An 18068-nucleotide genomic window follows, 5' to 3' on the forward strand; every position below is an offset into this window, starting at 1 on the left:
AGAAGTACATTAATGGCTGCCGCCCGACGCTGCAGTAAAGGTACATGCCTGTACCTGAATTTTAGGTCTCCTACAATAAGGGAATGAATGCTAAGTGTTTTCAGGAGCGTGACCTCCATAACAAAACAATTCCTTTCAGCAGAGAAAAACGTTTGCTTAAAAATCTTTGTAACCATCTTTGTAACCATGACAGTGGTTGAAACATCTTAATTGTCAGCAAACAATAAAGCAAAAACCAGATGAAATCAAAGAAATATGTATTATGGGGTTTTAAGTCTTGTCATACAGAAGAAACATCAAGGAATCAACACAAGACAGAAAAGATGATAGCTATTTAATTTCCACAGTTAAACAATTTTAATCACTTACAAACATGGCTACTTTATTTTAGATACACATGAACAGCGACAATATTCTATCTGAAAAGAGAAATGACAGAATGGCAAGACTTCTAAGAGTGGGAGAACCAAGATGATCTGCCATAATCAAATAGAATTTAAAGAGAGTTTCAAAACAAACACTGGTGTTCAAGTAGTTTACAAAACCTTCTAGAGACAGGAGGAAGTGAGAAAAAAAATGTTTGTTTTTTTATTTCTCACACCCATCTACACATGCCTAATGAGAAAAAAAATCTCAGGAGATAAATTACAGATAATGTCTGTAATCTAATGTATACTTAATATCATTTTAAGGTGGGGAAAGTGAATGCACCTCTGTGTCAAGAGAGAAAGAAGCTATTCTGGGAAATAAACAAGCTTTTTACTTTGAAGTAATTATTAGTTGGTTGTACATCTGCTAGGTATATTAACTGAAGCTGTCAAAGAAGATTAGTTAGGATGAATACTATAGCCATGAGAAAACCCAAAACAAGAGATACATTCTTTAGTTCTCTTCCCACTTGGACGTGTAGAACATTGGTTTTGAAGGACGACAGTAGAAAAAACAGTAGTTCCACGTTAATGTCATCTAGGTGCAAGTGTGTTGCAAAATCTTGTCTGTGCTGCTAAAGTTGCTACCACACTTCGGAAGGGGTGACACAGGGAAACCGGAAAGTCTGTCGACGGGTTTCATTAATCCAGCAGTCCTTAGGTGTTAGGAATCCTTGCTCTTTCCTTCTGCCTCTTGACTTTCCAGCAAGGCTTTGGATGATGGCACTTCTCCGCCCTCTGCTCCTTCATCTAAAAAAAGACAGAATTAAACATTTATATGACACACATTCTCACAGCTTTTTTTAATGCAGCCAAATATTTGGGTTTACTTATCATCTCTGTTTGGACTGGCTCTTTATAACCACACTCACGCGTGCTGTAGAAAGAGAGATTAACTTGAAAGATAAAGAACTTGCAGAGGCATCTTCCAAAAGCAATGGCCTATTGGTGTTGGATCTGCCAGCTCCTTGCATATGCTGATCAATGTGCAATTGGTTGTAAAAAACAGACTGAAGATAACTTTTTGTTATTGTTATTTCTTTTTTGTGGGTCATTTCCCACATCAAGTTAGAATATTGCATTCCTCTGAGCACTGCTTGGTTTCAGGTAACTAATATTACAGTTTATGAACATGCCAGTTATCTGGGTGACCGTCTTAGCCAAGAAATACATAGGAGAATTCACCCTGTCTTCACAAGATGAGGGGATTTTTTCATTACTCTGATTTGGAAGCTCACTCTTCCATAGGTTAGAGTTGAATGCTTATATGACCAGTGTAAGTAAAAGCTCCCCAGCACGCGTGGCCGTTAGATGAAGAGTTCCACCCTGTCGCTTTTGATGCTCAAATTCTCTCACTGAGAACAGGAACTCCTCTTGCCTGGATTTCCTTGCAAAGCATAATCATTTTCACACTACCCTCAACTCCCACATCGCAGTGCTAACAGAACTGTTTGTATGCCCAGATCTAAGACAGCCCATAGCTTTTGGGGGCAAGGAGGGGTCTGCTCAGCATATCTGGCTGTACCATCTTCCAAGCCCTATCCACTTCAACTCATAATCTAAGGGGCACATTTTCAGCTATTTGCCCTGCAGACTTGCCACAAAATATCACAGTCAAGAGTTACGTATCTTGGTCTCTACACTGCCCTGGTGAGGCCTCATCTAGAGTACTGTGTCCAGTTCTGGGCTCCCCAGTTCAAGAAGGATGAAGAGCTACTGGAGAGAGTCCAGCGGAGGGCTACAAGGATGGTGAGGGGACTGGAGCATCTCCACTACGAGGAGAGGTTGAGGGAACTGGGCTTGTTCAGCCTGAAGAAGAGAAGGCTGCGAGGGGACCTTATAAATGCCTACAAATATCTGAAGGGTGGGTGTCAGGAGGATGGGGCCAAGCTCTTTTCAGTGGTGCCCAGTGACAGGACAAGGGGCAATGGGCACAAACTGAGGCACAGGAAGTTCCGTCTGAACATGAGGAAGAACTTCTTCCCTCTGAGGGTGACGGAGCACTGGAACAGGCTGCCCAGGGAGGTTGTGGAGTCTCCTTCTCTGGAGATATTCAAGACCTGCCTGGACAAGATCCTGTGCAGCCTGCTGTAGGTGACCCTGCTTCGGCAGGGGGGTTGGACTAGATGACCCACAGAGGTCCCTTCCAACCCCTACTATTCTGTGATTCTGTGATTCTGTGATTCTCTACAAGCCACAGCAAACAGATACCACTGCACACAGTGCATCAGCTAAAGGTCTTGGCAGAAACCACTTGATGCTGTAAGTCTGCTCAGAGTTTTGGAGGCTTCGGAGTTTTATACCGGTAGATGAAGACCCGAGTCATTTGACACCCTGCAGTATTACACAGCACAGCGCTGCTGAGGAAGGGGAGACAGAACCACCTCCTCTACTGGCTGTTTCTGCATGGGGCTGGATGCGGAGTCTTGCAGACAGGGTAGAGGCAAATGGTTTGTTAGAGGAAATCTAACCTCACAGTTGGTAGCACTTAGGTGTGCAACAGGTGCCAAGCTGCTGAGTGTATCGAGATAGTTATACACTGTCACCTAGAAAAAATTCAGCAAACAACAAAAGTTACTGGCAGCACAGTGCCCTGAAGCAGATTACCAAATATGAGAGACCGGTATTGCCTCTTTGCTCTCAAACCTCTTGCAGACTCCTCTTCAACCTTTGGACCACCAGTGACACCAATTAATTGTTTAATGTGCTTCCAGAATGGCCTCCCACCGGAGCACCTGTGGAAAGCCTCAGCCCTCCAAAACTTAGGCGTCATCAGAGGATGATCAGACAGCATACAGACGGTCTTCATTTCAGAGTTAGGCTCTGAGACACACAGCTGGTGCCAAAATTTCTCCTGTACATCTCATGAGAACATTAACTCGGTGCGGCTTGCAGAGTACATGGAAATTCGTATCACACAGCTACGATCCCTGTATATTCGTAAGGAATATATGCAAAGTCTCTTTTCTCTTCTAAGCCAGACAAAAGGTATTAGCACACCCTGTTCCTGACCTTTCACCATGACAGCAGCTGACAGCATTTTAGAAAGAGAGGAAATGTATGATCCAATGAGCATTAGCTAAATTTGAAGCAAGATGGAGAGGTTCCTCCTCACCATTTCTCAAAATCTTCACTGAATCTTTCAGAATAGAAAAAAAATAGGGCATGCTTTATATAGCCACATATTCCATCTTCTCCACTTTTCTCATTTATCCAACCTCTTTGTTCCGAGATGGAAATGGCTTGGGTTTTTTTAACAACGTATTGTTAAAACCAGAAACAGGCAAAAAGATACGTCTGTTAGAGCCCCAAAGGTTTCACAAACAAACTGCTTCCCTGTCACAGCATTTGAGCTTCCAAACTTTCTTCCCATTTTGATGAATTCTCCTCGTTTTGCTTGCTGTCTCGTTGGAGTTGGAAGTTTAACTTGCAACACAATGAGGCTGTAATTCCCACCTGATACTTGTGGAATTCCCAACCCGAAAAAGCATCCAAGCAGTCAGAGTGGACCTAACTGTATCCTGTATTCATTTCCTGTTACCACTACTGCAAACTGCTGATAACTGAAACTGCTCCTTCCAGGCACGCTCTGGCACAGCTATCTTCCAGTGACAAAAGCAAAGGATAATTCCATGCTCTTAATTGTTCTTCAAATCCTGGCAGTGATGGTCCTTGTATTTGTAAGAAAGCATCAGTGCATCTCGCTAAAATTAATGTATCTGTGTTTCATTTCTTCTTCTTAATGCACTGGATGGGCAGCAGGAGAGGAAGATTATTCTGTCTGGAGGGCTAAGTACTTATTTTACGCTGCTCTTTAAATTTCTTTTAACAAGACTTTCACTCTTTCATGTTTATTTTTAGCCAGGGAAAAAAAAATATTGAAAAGAGAAATTTTGCATGCTTTAAAAAGTATATTCTTTCCAACTACTAAACTTTCCAGAGGCCAAAATAAACAAACATGAGGAACTTATCTACAGCTGTTGTATTCTTTTGTGCTTTGTTTAACATGGTTTTGTGCATGTCCCTCAAGGTTCAATGCTCTAAACAATACAAAGGTTAGTTACACATAATGTAGCAATGAGTATTTCAGCGGGCAGGACTGGTCACTTCCACAGCTCCTGACACTTACAACAATACAAATTCCCATGTACCTCCCCTGTGATAAGGGCAACAGTTGTCTCCTGCTGCAGCCTGACCCCTGGTCACGATGCACAAACAGTACCAGGCAGAAGAGCTGTTTCCAATAAAAACCCCTGTAATATTTGAAAACCAAAGGATTAAATGTTAGGTGACTGTCTGCACTTTGGAATAGATTTCCAGCGTTCCAGCTGCACATACCAGGGGGAGAAAATCTGTAGGGACATACTTTTCACATTCCTAGGGGAAAATAAAATCTCTCCTCGACACAAAGGGAGTTTTACCTGGGGCTTACCTGTCATCGTTGCCCCTGGACTCACAGGGCTCCCAGCATTGCTTTGAATGTACTCTGACACGGTGCCCCTTGCTCTTTCCACTTGCTCTTCCAGATTCCCCCCCATTCCCCTCGCTGCCGCCCTGCAGCCTGAGGGAATCTGACCTTGTTGTCTTTCCCTTTTTTTCTTTATGTCCACCTTTGCGCCTTCATAAATCTTTGCCCTTTCCTTTTGCAAAAGTAACGCCTCCTCCAGCATCCGTTCAGATTCTTATTTTCCTCTCTTTCCCATGTTCAAGCCAGGGTGTGGTCATCTGGTCCCTTCTCACTCCTCCTGAAGTGCTGTTTCTACCTGCCCGCTTCTTCACCAACAGTCCTTCGACGGGCCCATGTTGGGTCTGGATTACAGAACCCCAAATACACGGATGTAAATTAAATCATCAAAGCAAGAGCAGCTGGTAATCAAAGGCATCCTCGCCCCCTGCCCCCCCAGCCTTTATGGTGCTGTAGGAGGCTGTAAACTCCAACACCCTGTAATCGCTTCGGGCTACATACAAGCAGGACTTGCATCCTTGGAGCCTGGGAATCCCTCCTGCAAGCTACTGCAGTTCGATTTCATGGGCCCTCCACTCCTCAGCACAGGCCTGCCTCCCCCTGTGCTGCCCCCACACCATAGCTGCTCCTGGAAGTGGGACCACCACTCACGGTGGCATTGGTCGTGGCAGCGACAGTGACGGGCATGAGAAGAAAGTTACTTCCAAATCAGAACCTAAAATTGTAGGGGTCAGTCTGTAATTCTCACTTCATAGGCATTAGAATCCAGATTTTTTCTGAATCTGAAAATTCCCCCCGAAAGTAAAAAGAACTCAAATGTAAAGCTGGTGTTGATTAGACCTATTAACGGAGCACCTTCTCAAACTACAGGACAGGCCAAAATATGACACTGGTCTCAGAGAGCAAAGCTGAAAGCCAAACAACAGGAGTAAATCACTGTAAACCCTACTCTTCATGTATACAGCTGAGTTAGGATGATAGCTGTAATAGGATTAACAACACAGCTTGCTGTCCTGTGCTAAGTTATCTCCGTGCAGGAGCAGACCCTAATTTATAGCTGAAGTGCTGGTTTTCCAAGCTGCCCAGCAACGCAACTGTGTTTGCTCTTCCTCAGGGGAACTGGAATTCAGTCCCCAGCACCTTTCCCCACGCTACCAAACGCCGAGTCTGTGGGTGGATATGGCAGACTCAGTCCGGGTTAAAATTAATTCGTCTCATCAGGAGGTACAAGCGGTAACTGCTTTGGAAGGCTGAATTTAATCATAAACGAAGAAAGAAATATTAGTATTGACATCACAAACTGCATGGTAGCAGAAGTCTTAAGGAGAAAGCAAAGGATGGCCACATAAAAATGTCTGTTTCTGGAATGTGCAGGCATTACCTTCTGAAACGGAGAGCTCAGCCAGTTTGTGCGGCAGGTCTGAAGTCCCAGCACCAGCAGGAGAGCCCAGAATATCTGGTAAGGCGTTCCGGCGGCCTGCCCGTCCCGACGCTGCAAAATCTGTGACCACAGGCTCTACATCAGTCATTGCTGACTCCTGTCCTCATAGCAACATCTGCATATGGAACAAACGTAAGAAGAAAACAGCTGTAGCCAGGATGGATGCTAAATCGCCTGCTCAACAATACAACAGCTGTAGGCTTTGCCCAATGGGTCTTTTGTTATTAAAAGCCGTATATTTCAGTACTGAGTGCTTAAGCTTTATTTGTGCTCCAGAAGATAAAAGAATCTCTGTGCATTTCCTTAGGTTGCCATTTGCACATCAGACTAGCACAATGAATGGCTCTGTACCTACAAGAAACCTGTGGACAGGATCAGCAACAGCCCTTTCTGCCAGCCACTTCTATGTCTTTTTATGACCTGACCCCTCTTTTTAAGTGGCTTTGCCCCATTTTTTTTCCCTTTTAAAGGGAACTGAAACTCTATTTTGTCATACTACCTCTGTGAAGCAAAGAATGTTTTCTTTATTACGAACCTTGTTTAGACTCTTATTTAGAATCCTGTTATAACAAATACCTTTCACAGAGGAGCAAATGATACAAAAAAGACCTCTCAAAAAGCAAACTAAAACTCTTCATAAAATTTATCCTTCAGATGTCAAACCATTTGTTTTTCTCTGCTCCTTGTCAGCTTGCACATGTGACTTTTATCTAACAAATAATTGAATCCTGGAGATAACAGAACCAACAGTGCTCTGCTCCCTCGATCCCTGTCTCAAAGCCCATTGAATTGAAGGGGAGAACGCCTGCTGCCCAGAATGGGCTCTGGAGCAGGCACAGAGGTGTTTGCAGGTCACACCCCAGGGCACCACCTGAGGTGAGAACACCTGGAGCAGAAGGAGGGGATGCTTAGCTGCAAGTGGCACACGGGGACAGTGCAGGGAAAACTGCCATTAGCAACTGCATTACTAAGAATCACAAAAGACTATCGTACCAGAATTGTACACAATCATTTCTGATAATTAAAAGAGTAATTTCTAATAATTAGACATGAATTGTTCAATTAAAGATAGTATTTACTTGCTCTATATGAGTGCTGTTCTATGTGCAGCGTGGGAACAGGAATGGTGTCTCTGTATTAATGTGGTCAGTGCTTTGTGTAGGAAGGGCTACAGATGGGGCTGGAGACCAATTTGATGGAAGGCTGTTGGCTTTCAGTCGACAACCGGCTGTATTTAGAATAAGAACTGGATAAGGAAAGTCTCAGTCACTTTAGTGTTGTTCATATAAGAAGCAAAGCATCACAGTCCCCTTTCTAAAATTCAGCTAAGGTTGGGGAATATCAGTGTTCTTATTTCACAGATAGAGAACCTGAGACAGACAGGGATCAGTCCCGAGTCTCTCCGATGCACAGGAAGGGAGGGGCAGAAATTTGATTACTGATGCTGACCTGGTGTTTCCACCACAAAGAGCATTTTCCTTTTCTCCCTCAAAGTGCCTTTCAGCTCTGTCACTCCAAAAGAAGAACAAATATATTTAATCTTCTTTGAAATACTTCGTAATAAAAGAAATTAATCCTTCTTGGCAAGAAAAGAAGGCATGAGTACAATTTGCAAGTCTGAAAGCCAACTTGAACATGCAAATAAGCCACTTTCTTTAACCAAAGTCAGTAACTGTAAGTTCTGATCTGGAGATTTAGCAGAAAGTCCCTGTCTTGCATGAAAACAGTCAGGTCAAGTTCAAATGGCTCTTTTCCCTAAATAGGAAATATAAAAACTGTACGTGGACACTCAAGAATGCAACTTCGAGAAAATATACAAAGTATGTGTATCAACATTCTTGGTTAGATACAGCATTATACTATGTATTCATTAAAATGGGTGAGGTCAGCCCTTGACAAGAAATGTCAAAATAAGGAGAATTAATCCGTATTTGCAGACACAGTCTCACAACTTTTTGTGGTGTTCGTATTTACTTAACTGTAGGTGTCCTAAATATATTTCTCCACATGCTCATCAGAGCAAGTAAAGAGACTAAATTACACTTCAGAACTGAAAATACCCAGAATCTCCTTTGGCTTGCTAAAGCAGTTAAAATTTGTTCCCAGCGACAAAATACCAGCGCTGCTGCAGTTCCTGCCCATTTCAGTTCAGCCATTTAGTTGGTGAGACAACTAATACTATTGTGAGCTGAACTGCTGTTCACATAAAGATCTACAGAATGACATTAACATCAAAACACACCAGAGACTTTCTCAAACCTGTCTCGTAGACTTGTTTTTTTCTCTTTTCTCTCCTGCACAGATGTTTTTGTCCATAAATAGCTACTGTTTAAATGGAGAAAATCTGCTCTACAACTCATGCTATATGAAACCACTCTCTTCTATAGTACAGTTGCATCTTACCCACCTTGTGCACTTGTTTCAAATCCCTCCCTTTCCTCTCCAGCTCATCTCTTTCTCCTCTGGTGTAGCCTTCCGTCGCTGTGTAATACTAGACAACCCAGGAAGATGGTGAAGGACACAGTGTGACACGCTGTCATGTACGTGAATTTTAATTTATGTGCTTGACTAAAAAAGTGCACAGAGACAAATTGGGAACATCTGTCAGACAAAATCAGCTGATAGTTACCCATCAGTCCGGTGGCTGTAACTCAAACGCAGCTATCTAGAAATAATAAAAGTACTCCATCCTTTATATATGTAGCAGTTACCCTTATGTTTTCACCTTTGTTTTTTCCATACTACACTTAAGGTATTAGAGGCTGAGAAGAAGACTAAGTTGTTAAGTTAAGGGTTACCCACTGTGCTAGCACAGGATGTTTTCTAAGTATATTTAAAAGATGAGGGACTACCCCAGCAGGCTCAGTATTGACCTTACAAATAAAAACTTAAGTCCATTTAGGTCCATATATACATCAAAATTTAAGTCTCCCTCCAAACATATGACAGACCACATTCAAAACAGCTTGCTGCTGTACTTTAGATAAGTGGCATTCCATTCTTTAATGTTCTAAGGAGTTTCTTCAATTTCATTCTGATGCTCTCTTATAACAGTATTTTCTAAGGCCTATGTCCAAGTAAGGATGTAGATTTTCTCCACTACATCCGTTTCTACCTTTAATTTTTTTAACACTTCCATCAGGAAATAACTATCTTGTTATTGTCTTGGCATCTTGTTGAATCTGTTATGTGTAGTATTTTTCATGCTTCCTCACAGGGTAAATAATAATCACAGCGTGCACCACATCTATTTTCCCAGTTCTACTCCTCCTCCTGCTGGCAACATCTACTTCAGCTTCAGCGAACTCATTTTGCTGTAGCCTTACCCAAGTTAAAGATACTTAGATCTTGCCAATGCCTGCATGCAGTTGTTTCAGCTTCCAAATGACTGTTGCCATTTTTCTCCCATGTCACTGCTCACCAGACTAATGGCCTTCAGCCCTAGAAGAATAATGACAGATTTCCAGGGCAGAAGGTTCTCTACTTGCCTGGCTCCCTCTTTTCCCTAGCAAAAACCAGGCCACTCAAAAGCAGAAGGGGACTGGGTGGGAAACAGAGTTGAGCATGGAAGCAGGCTGTTTGCAGAGAGTCAACAGAAGAAAGGCAGGTGGACCTCCCAGAAAAGCTCTCCCGCTAAAACTGGAGGCCAAAGGCTTTGACCAGCATGATAAATAATGAAAAATTATCACAACCAGTACTCCATCTGTACTCCATGGCACCAGACCAACTTTGCAGCTCACTACTGGACCGTGACACAGTGCTGAGGGGTTTTTGGGAGTACTGGTTAATCTTCTCCTACCCACCTTTGAATCCCCGCAGGAGCACACAGAACACAGCAGACCACTTAGGTGTGCACGGGGGAAGGAAACGCTCTGCTTGGTCAAACTGGCTACAACCAAAAGTAAAACTCCATCACTGTATCTATCAGACATTCAAGCAAGTGATCTCAGACAAAGCAATGGCAGGTAAACTACCAGTGGGTTTTCTGTAAGTGAGACAGCAAGTTTGCTATAATCTTTGAATCTTCTTTTGTTGCCAGCACAGCCAGCCCCATGGGGGGAAATGAGTCACAGAAGCTGGTGAGAATGTATTTAAATAAATGACAAAGGAAGAGAACAAATCAGTCTCCTGAAATAACTTGTGTTAAGGATCAAAGGAAAAAATGCTTTACAGTGCTCTGTTGTAGCAGGTGCCAGGTCCACATTAAAGGTCAGTGCTGTCTCTTACTCACCCTATCTGTTAGGAAGTAGATAAATCACCATCACAGGTATTTGTGAAAGCTCCTTTTTTTTTTCCTGATCTTTTTACTGCCTTACATAAAGACAAAATACTGTTTTTGTTCTGCTTGGAAGGACAAACTATTCCTCAGGAAATGTCAAAAGGTTCCTGACACTGGTATTGTTGCAACTCCATCCAGGAGACTGAAAGACCAAACAAATCACTCCTTGCCACTCAGACACTTCTCCTCTCAAAACCTTTTCTCTTAGGTCTTATGAATAGTCTCTGTCTGTACTATCAGAGAAAGTTACACTTCCCAAACACTGCTCCTTCTGAATTCGCCTTAATAGGAACAAACTGCAAAGCATGACATTCTCTCACAAACACCTGAAAAATACAATAGCCAAGTAGGACTTTCAGAGACAGATTGATTGATTTTGTGTCTTGATGGTCTCTTACTGTAAGATGCATTTCAGCATCTTACTTTAGTCCCTGTAGTTGTGTTTAGTTGGTTTTTATTTACTTGTAAGTAATGAGTGTTCTCCAAGCACCTTTACCCCCGAAGCCTGTAGGTTCAAAAGTTTCTAAGTAAGGAGAACAGAAATGAAGTGCTTCCCACTGTGCAACTGAGATGGAAACCACATCTCCTTGCTGTGCAGTTGCCGTGCTTTCACATCCTCTTCTGCTGCAGCTGCATCCTCATGGCTTTGCTTCCTCTTCCCAAAGAGCTCAGAACAGGAACATTCTCATTGTATGCGCTCATGTGACCCTTATGCTTTGTCCTGCAGGACTACTGGACCACAGAAAAGAAAAAAAGCTAGGAACATTCATGCTTTTAAGGAAGACAGTCCAGGGATTATGATGATGACTAACAGTAACCTGGGCACTCCCATAACATTTTTTGTGAGAAAAATTTCTGTTCTGTGTTTTTCACATCAATAACATTTGTAACATACTCGTAAGCCTAGTGCTGGGGAGCAAGCAGAAAAATAAGCAAGTGGTCTTTACCACATCTGTATCAAACATAGGAGTCTCGATTCTGTTTGGGGCTTAGGGCAAGAGACCACACATTTCTTAACACACAAAAGCAATATATGAAAGTTAGAAGTTAATCACTTGGGGGAAAAAAGTAAATTTGTTAGCTTTCAGGTTTTTTAATACACCACTAAAGTTGAAACAAGAGATCCTTTTGTTGTTTCATGTTTGAAAGACGATTTGAGTTTCCTGTACCACTGGAGATGGCCTCTCTAGTGCGTGTTCTTTGAAAAATTCATGAGTTGTCTTCCCATACAGAGAAACTAAATTATATCCCATCTCAGTAAATCTACAGTGCAGAAACACATCTGAGTCCTCCTACATCTTCTGCCTCAGTCTGGATGTTCCAGCCCATATAACACATGATATTTTAGGGATGATATTCGAAAGTCTGGTATACTGTATGAAAGGTTTTCACTTTTGGTTCTTTGCAGTGTACACAGCTGGACAGACATTTAACACAAATGTCTCCCTGGCTGCCAAGAAAGCTAATGGGATCCTGGGATGCATTAAGAAGAGTGTGGCCAGCAGGACGAGGGAGGTTCTCCTTCCCCTCTACTCTGCCCTAGTGAGGCCACATCTGGAGTACTCTGTCCAGTTCTGGGCTCCCCAGTTCAAGAAAGATGAGGCGCTACTGGAGAGAGTCCAGCGGAGGGCTACAAGGATGATGAGGGGACTGGAGCATCTCTCCTAGGAGGAGAGGCTGAGGGAGCTGGGCTTGTTCAGCCTGAAGAAGAGACGGCTGCAAGGGGACCTAATAAATGTTTATAAATATATCAAGGGTGGGTGTCAGGAGGATTGGGACAGATTCTTTGCAGTGGTGCGCAGCGACAGGACAAGGGGCAACGGGCACAAACTGAAGCACAGGAAGTTCCGTCTGAACATGAGGAAGAACTTCTTCCCTCTGAGGGTGACGGAGCACTGGAACAGGCTGCCCAGGGAGGTTGTGGAGTCTCCTTCTCTGGAGATATTCAAGACCTGCCTGGACGAGGTCCTGTGCAGCCTGCTGTAGGTGACCCTGCTTCGGCAGGAGGGTTGGACTAGATGACCCACAGAGGTCCCTTCCAACCCCTACCATTCTGTGATTCTGTGTTTCTTCTGCTCTGGATAGATGACCTACTCTACATTCTTGCACCAGGGGCAACATCCTTACTAATAATGTGCAAAAATGGCTTCCATACATGATTTTCCCAGTCCCAGACTGGTCAGCCTGGGACACTGAGTTTACGCTATTGCTCCATTTCCCACTTCAGTGCTCTCGGAGGTGTTGAATGAAGGTCCAATATCTCGATGATGTTGTTCAGATGTTCATCAGTCTGGGGCACAGAATCTGAAAACCTTGGCCAAAGCTGTAGGATGAAGACAGGAGCTGACGAATTTTTCCCCTTGGTGAGTCCGATTTCTAGATAAATCTTGTCTATGCTTTTATGAGGAATGGTTGAAGATGGGGAACTAATTTTATTAAGTAATAAGGACCACTACAAACCTCAGCAATCTTCAGCTCAAAATGTAATACGTGTCTTAACTTTCGCTACCTCCTGTATACAGTACCATAGATCCCGCAGTGGGAGGACTGGTGTAAGCCAAGTATGCCACACCAGCATTACAAGGTATGTATGGCATGAAACCGCTTTTTGTACAAATGAAATAGGATGGGCTTTTTTCTTCCTCAGACTGGTACTTCGAAACCTTCAGCTGAATTTTCTGATCACTTCCATCAAGCAGTATTATGCTCATAGAAAAGACAAGAGAAAAAAAAACCACGTAACTTACTAGTCATGCTGTTTTCACACTTCTGGAGAACGCACAGATACCACGGTGCAGTTCACCCTCTACAAACCCGTACAGACTAGAACAGCTTCACTGTAAGCTGTGTTTGACCCTGAGTACGCACAGTGCTCTGATGCACGGAAGAACACATTACAAAGATAACAGCAGTTCTAAGCAATGGTACAATTTTCCCGTTGTGAAAGAAAATAAGGAAGAGAGGGGAAGGGGTCATGATACTGACAGCTGAATCAGAAGTTATCTGCAGCAAGTGATAAATGGAGTGACATTAGCTGAAGGCAGTCAATACGAAGCAAGTGAGCAAGACACTTTCCAAACGTCTCTGAGTAACCAAAAGCAATGACAGACATAAGCCTTAGTCAACTACATGGGAAACACAATTCAACAGGGAAGAAACTCCAATGCATCAGCCATGCTGGAAAGAAATCAAACACATCCCCTACTATGGAATAAGAAATCAAGCTCAATGGAAACAAACAAACCAACCAGACTAATTGTTCCTCTGTATTTTGGCCGTTTATCCTCACAGTTTTCATTTCCTGTTGCAGAATGTATAAATATAGCCTGTCTCACATAGACACATATACACAGTACCCTTTCAGAGTTCAGCCTCAGAACTCCACCCTTCCAAATCCTTTCTTAAGATTTGCATCTGGCCTGAAATCCAAGAGAAGTTTGCCCACCCACAGACACATACCTGAGGAGTAATTCAAGAATTATTTAGAAATCATTTTTAAGGCTAATTTTGCAGAGGCCCTGCAACTACAACATTGTAGTTAACTTTTTTTTTTTTTTTTGCATTGCCAGAGGCACAGAAGGAAATTAGTATCCTTACTGTACTACTAAGTTTTGTTACTAGTCATACACGCACCACACCCTCCCTCCAACCTCTTGGATCTCCTCGTTCCTCAGCCTTAGAACTGGGAATTCTTCAGGGCAGAATCAAGGGACTGTTTCCCCCTGCTTTGCTGCCTGCTGCCCCAGAATCCCATGAACGCGTCCTGCAACACAGACAAGTCAACAGCGACCTAAGCCAGCATCCGCCTGTATCGGTACTGTATTCTTTATTAGAAGCAGTGAGGGGTTTGTTTCTCTGTTTGCCAGCGCTGTGGAAGAAAACTACTCTGACAAAACCACTGGGAAAGGCTGAAGCAGCAAACAGCTCGTGGCATACTGGACTCCACTTACTCAACACACTCTCATAAAGCAATTAACACAGTACAGTATAAAATGCAATTGACATCAGATGAATTTGCAGTTTAGCAGATACATGAGAACGCAACAATCCTATGCACATAACCAACGCACCTAGGTACCCAAATGCTCTTACTAGAGAAGGCCCAAGTCTCCCCGAGATCTTACTGACATGAATGAGGAATGTTTCCAGCCAGCTCAGAGTGACCCAAAGGGTACCAGTATGTACAGGAGGCTCCCAGGAACAAGATCCTTGTGGAAGCGCTAACAGAGGAGGAGCTGCAAAGAGAGAGGAGGAGTGGCTTGGTAGCAACATGTGGGCACAGAGGGCTGAAAGTCAGGAGCACAAGGATGACGGAGAAGTGAGAGGCACAGGGAGCCTGTAACTGCACGCATGTACACAGAAAGCAGGGGAGATTAACTGAGGGTCTGTCTGAGGTAAAGAAATGACATGGCAAGATAAAGGGATACAGAAAGAAAGGAGAGCCCTGGAACCTTGCTGAGGAAAAGGGGTGAAATCAGTAATGAGGAGCTGCTTTGGAGGGCAAGCGGGAAGGGAGCACAGAGGGAGAGAGGCTTGGTGAAGTTCAGGGAGCATTTCAGGAGCCCAACTCTGCTGCAGGAGGTGCACAGAGATGGGCACAACAGAGAACCTACGGATTAGCAGCAAACTAGCTAGGTAGCAGTAAAACAAGCATTTTGTTTTGCTTAAAAGAGTATGAGTGTAATTATCCCATTATGCCCGCATGTAGGAAACCTGAAGAGTCTGCACGAGAAATACAAGGACATTTTACTACACCAAGGAATTTTTTTTTTTTTTTGAGGGGGATAAATTATTTTGTTAACACGATAGGTGCCTCAACATCTTGTTAACTGCATATGCCGTGTGTGTGATGACCCTTACAGAGTGATGGAGCCCTCAAGAGAACAAGCAGCTGCAATGTGAGATTCCATGCACACGTGCCTCTTTTTTGCCTGGCTAGCAGCTCCCTTCCAGGGAGAAAAGTCCCGGTTTATTTCATATTCAGACCTCCAGAGGGTCTCCCTGAGGCAGAAGTGCTTCTGGCAAAATGGTTATCTTGCCATTGTGAAACTCAGAAAGGACACAGCCCAGGGCTTCTCTCCATCAGGCTGTCAGGTGGGAACAGTCTGGCAGCGACCAGGAACTGTGTATGAACAGCAGCAGACACCTTGCTAAGTCCCTAAGCCTTCAAAGCATGAGACTATTTCCATTAGAAAGCAAGGACAAGCTCTCAGAAGCACTTTATTTAGTTATGCAAATGAAAGCTGACTTTTGATTTTATTATCTTTGTCAAGGCCAGATTATATTCCATAATTCTATATAAAAACAGATTAACCCCATTTTACTTGGTATGATTCTTCCTCCTTCCAACCTATGACGTGTCATTTTTATGGCCCGGATCAGACCTGGAGAGCATCCCACACTACGTGTAGACTTCTTCCCTGGCCAGCTTCAGTTGCACCTCACTGATGTGGAAGTAACTTGTGTTTAGCCAGTTTTGCAGTCACACCCCTTAGTGCTTCTCTGTCTGAAGATAGGAAAGGATACTCTCTCTCTTGTAATGATACGGTTCATGTCTGATAAACCCTTTGGAAAAGCTAAAGCGTAACCAAATCCAAGTACCATTCTTCTCCTTAACTTGGGGTAAAACTTTATATTTTTCATTTCTGCATTCTGATTTCATAGTGCCAAAGACACACAAGGAGAAGTCACTGTTTCCAGACCAAGAATTACTCATAGCAGTCTGTTCTATTAAAAAAATAAAAAAATACACCAAAACCCAACACAAACCAAACGAAAAAAAAACCTGAAGTGAAACCTGGTAAATAACTGCTACTTACTCACAGAGGTCTGGATATAGTATTTAAAGCAAAGTCAGCTTAATCCTCAACTCTTTATTGGGCAATCAAAGGAGTAATGTACTATTAAAAGCTAATTTCATTTTCTTTGGGACAGCCTGCTTGTCTTTGTCATGAGTGAGTTTGTAAATCTAACACTCCAAGTTTTTATTATTCAACTAGCTTCCTTCAGCACCAGCCTGAAAGGTAAAGCAGTTTACAGCTTCAGCTATTTCACTGGTATTTAGTGTTGATGCTAGCATCTCTTCCACTCTGTTCACAAAGGGCAAATACCAGTCTGAGAGCCACTAAGATATCCTGTAGACATCACCTCAACACTTCACTCAAACATGGTTCTCAGGGTCTCAGTGTTCCTTGCTTTGACCATGAAGCTCTGCATAACTATTCCCTCCCCTCCCCCAATTATTTCTTCTGTCTCTCGCTTCAGTTGCTTCTTCTACTCCACAAATGATCTGGGTTTCCTGAACTATTCTTCTGGCCCATCCACCCACACTTCTGGAAAGTCAATCCAAAATACTTCCTTTGGCATTCTTCACTGGATAGGATGTTGGAAAGAAAATCATGTTTGCTCAACTCAATAAATGTTTTAGTTAGTTAATAAAATATTATTTTATTAACTCGGTTCAGAGGTAGTAAAAGGTCTTTGATTTTTGCAAATATAAGTGAACTATTGTAGGATAACGCTATAAAGCCATCTCAGCTTGAAGGGGAGCTGCTCTACCCGGAAGTTTTTCCAGTGACATTTTTCTAATTAATAAAGGATATTTTCTCTCCTTAAATCTTTGTCTCGACCATGTCGTTAGGCCACCACAGGTGCTGGAAAGTTCTACCAAATCAATTTGGTTCAGTTTGCTCTCAGGGGAAGATGAACCAAGAGAGATCACTGTGCTTTTCACAGTAATCTGATGACTTTGCCCAGGCAGAAAACAGCCACTTGGGAGGTGAAGTCTAATACAAACAAAATGGAGCTAACTCCCAACTGCAAGTCACCCTGGTGCACTGAAGCACCCTTTAATGAGTTACTGAAGTTTCCTACTGCTGTGCTTGACATGTCAGTGAGTTTAGCATTCACAAAGATGAAAACTCAATAGGACATAAAGCTACATTTTGAGAAGTCATGTTCTATAGCTTCTCTGCGCTGTCTTCTAAAATTGCATTTTAAATCTGGACCCTCAGTTCCCTGCTCTGTGTGTTCCACCTATATTTTATTTATGCTTCAGCATATATTTTTGCTTCATATACAGTATTTCCTCAATATTAAATTAATGATTTTCATTTTTATTTCATTCTCCAATATACATCAAGTCCTCTCTAATACAATTCCACTCAGGTCATATCCTCTAGACCATACCCGTTCAATCTTGGTAGTAGTCCCATTTAGTGATTTTAATGAAATTACAGGTAGAAAAATCTGCCTCATCCCATAGTGACTCACCAAGAAAATAGACTGAGATTCAAGAAATGTGTCTTCCTTTAGTCTTATAATTTAAATAATGACTTTGATTCACAAGACTTCCCAATTATATTTACAATAGACTTTAACTTACAAATAAAAACATAAATTCAATAAATTACAATTCACTGAAACATATCCTGATAGTATAGGCTTATATTTTGA

The 18068-nt window shown here is 42.6% G+C and overlaps 1 protein-coding gene across 5 annotated transcripts in view; it reads right to left on the minus strand.

Moving 5' to 3' along the window:
• Positions 1-240: 240 nt before the first annotated feature.
• Positions 241-18068, minus strand: part of PKIB (cAMP-dependent protein kinase inhibitor beta) — a 58019-nt gene continuing 40191 nt past the window's right edge. For all 5 annotated transcript variants that reach the window (XM_075446879.1, XM_075446853.1, XM_075446848.1 and 2 more), the window contains 2 exons: positions 6275-6449; positions 241-1178 (listed from right to left, as the gene is read on the minus strand). In XM_075446879.1, coding sequence (XP_075302994.1) covers positions 1093-1178; positions 6275-6422 — 234 coding nt within the window. In that variant the 5' untranslated portion in view covers positions 6423-6449 and the 3' untranslated portion in view covers positions 241-1092. The remainder of the gene's footprint in view (positions 1179-6274; positions 6450-18068) is intronic.

Source organism: Opisthocomus hoazin, chromosome 2 (assembly GCF_030867145.1).
Source record: "Opisthocomus hoazin isolate bOpiHoa1 chromosome 2, bOpiHoa1.hap1, whole genome shotgun sequence".
In the NCBI taxonomy this organism is placed as follows: Eukaryota; Metazoa; Chordata; class Aves; order Opisthocomiformes; family Opisthocomidae; genus Opisthocomus; species Opisthocomus hoazin.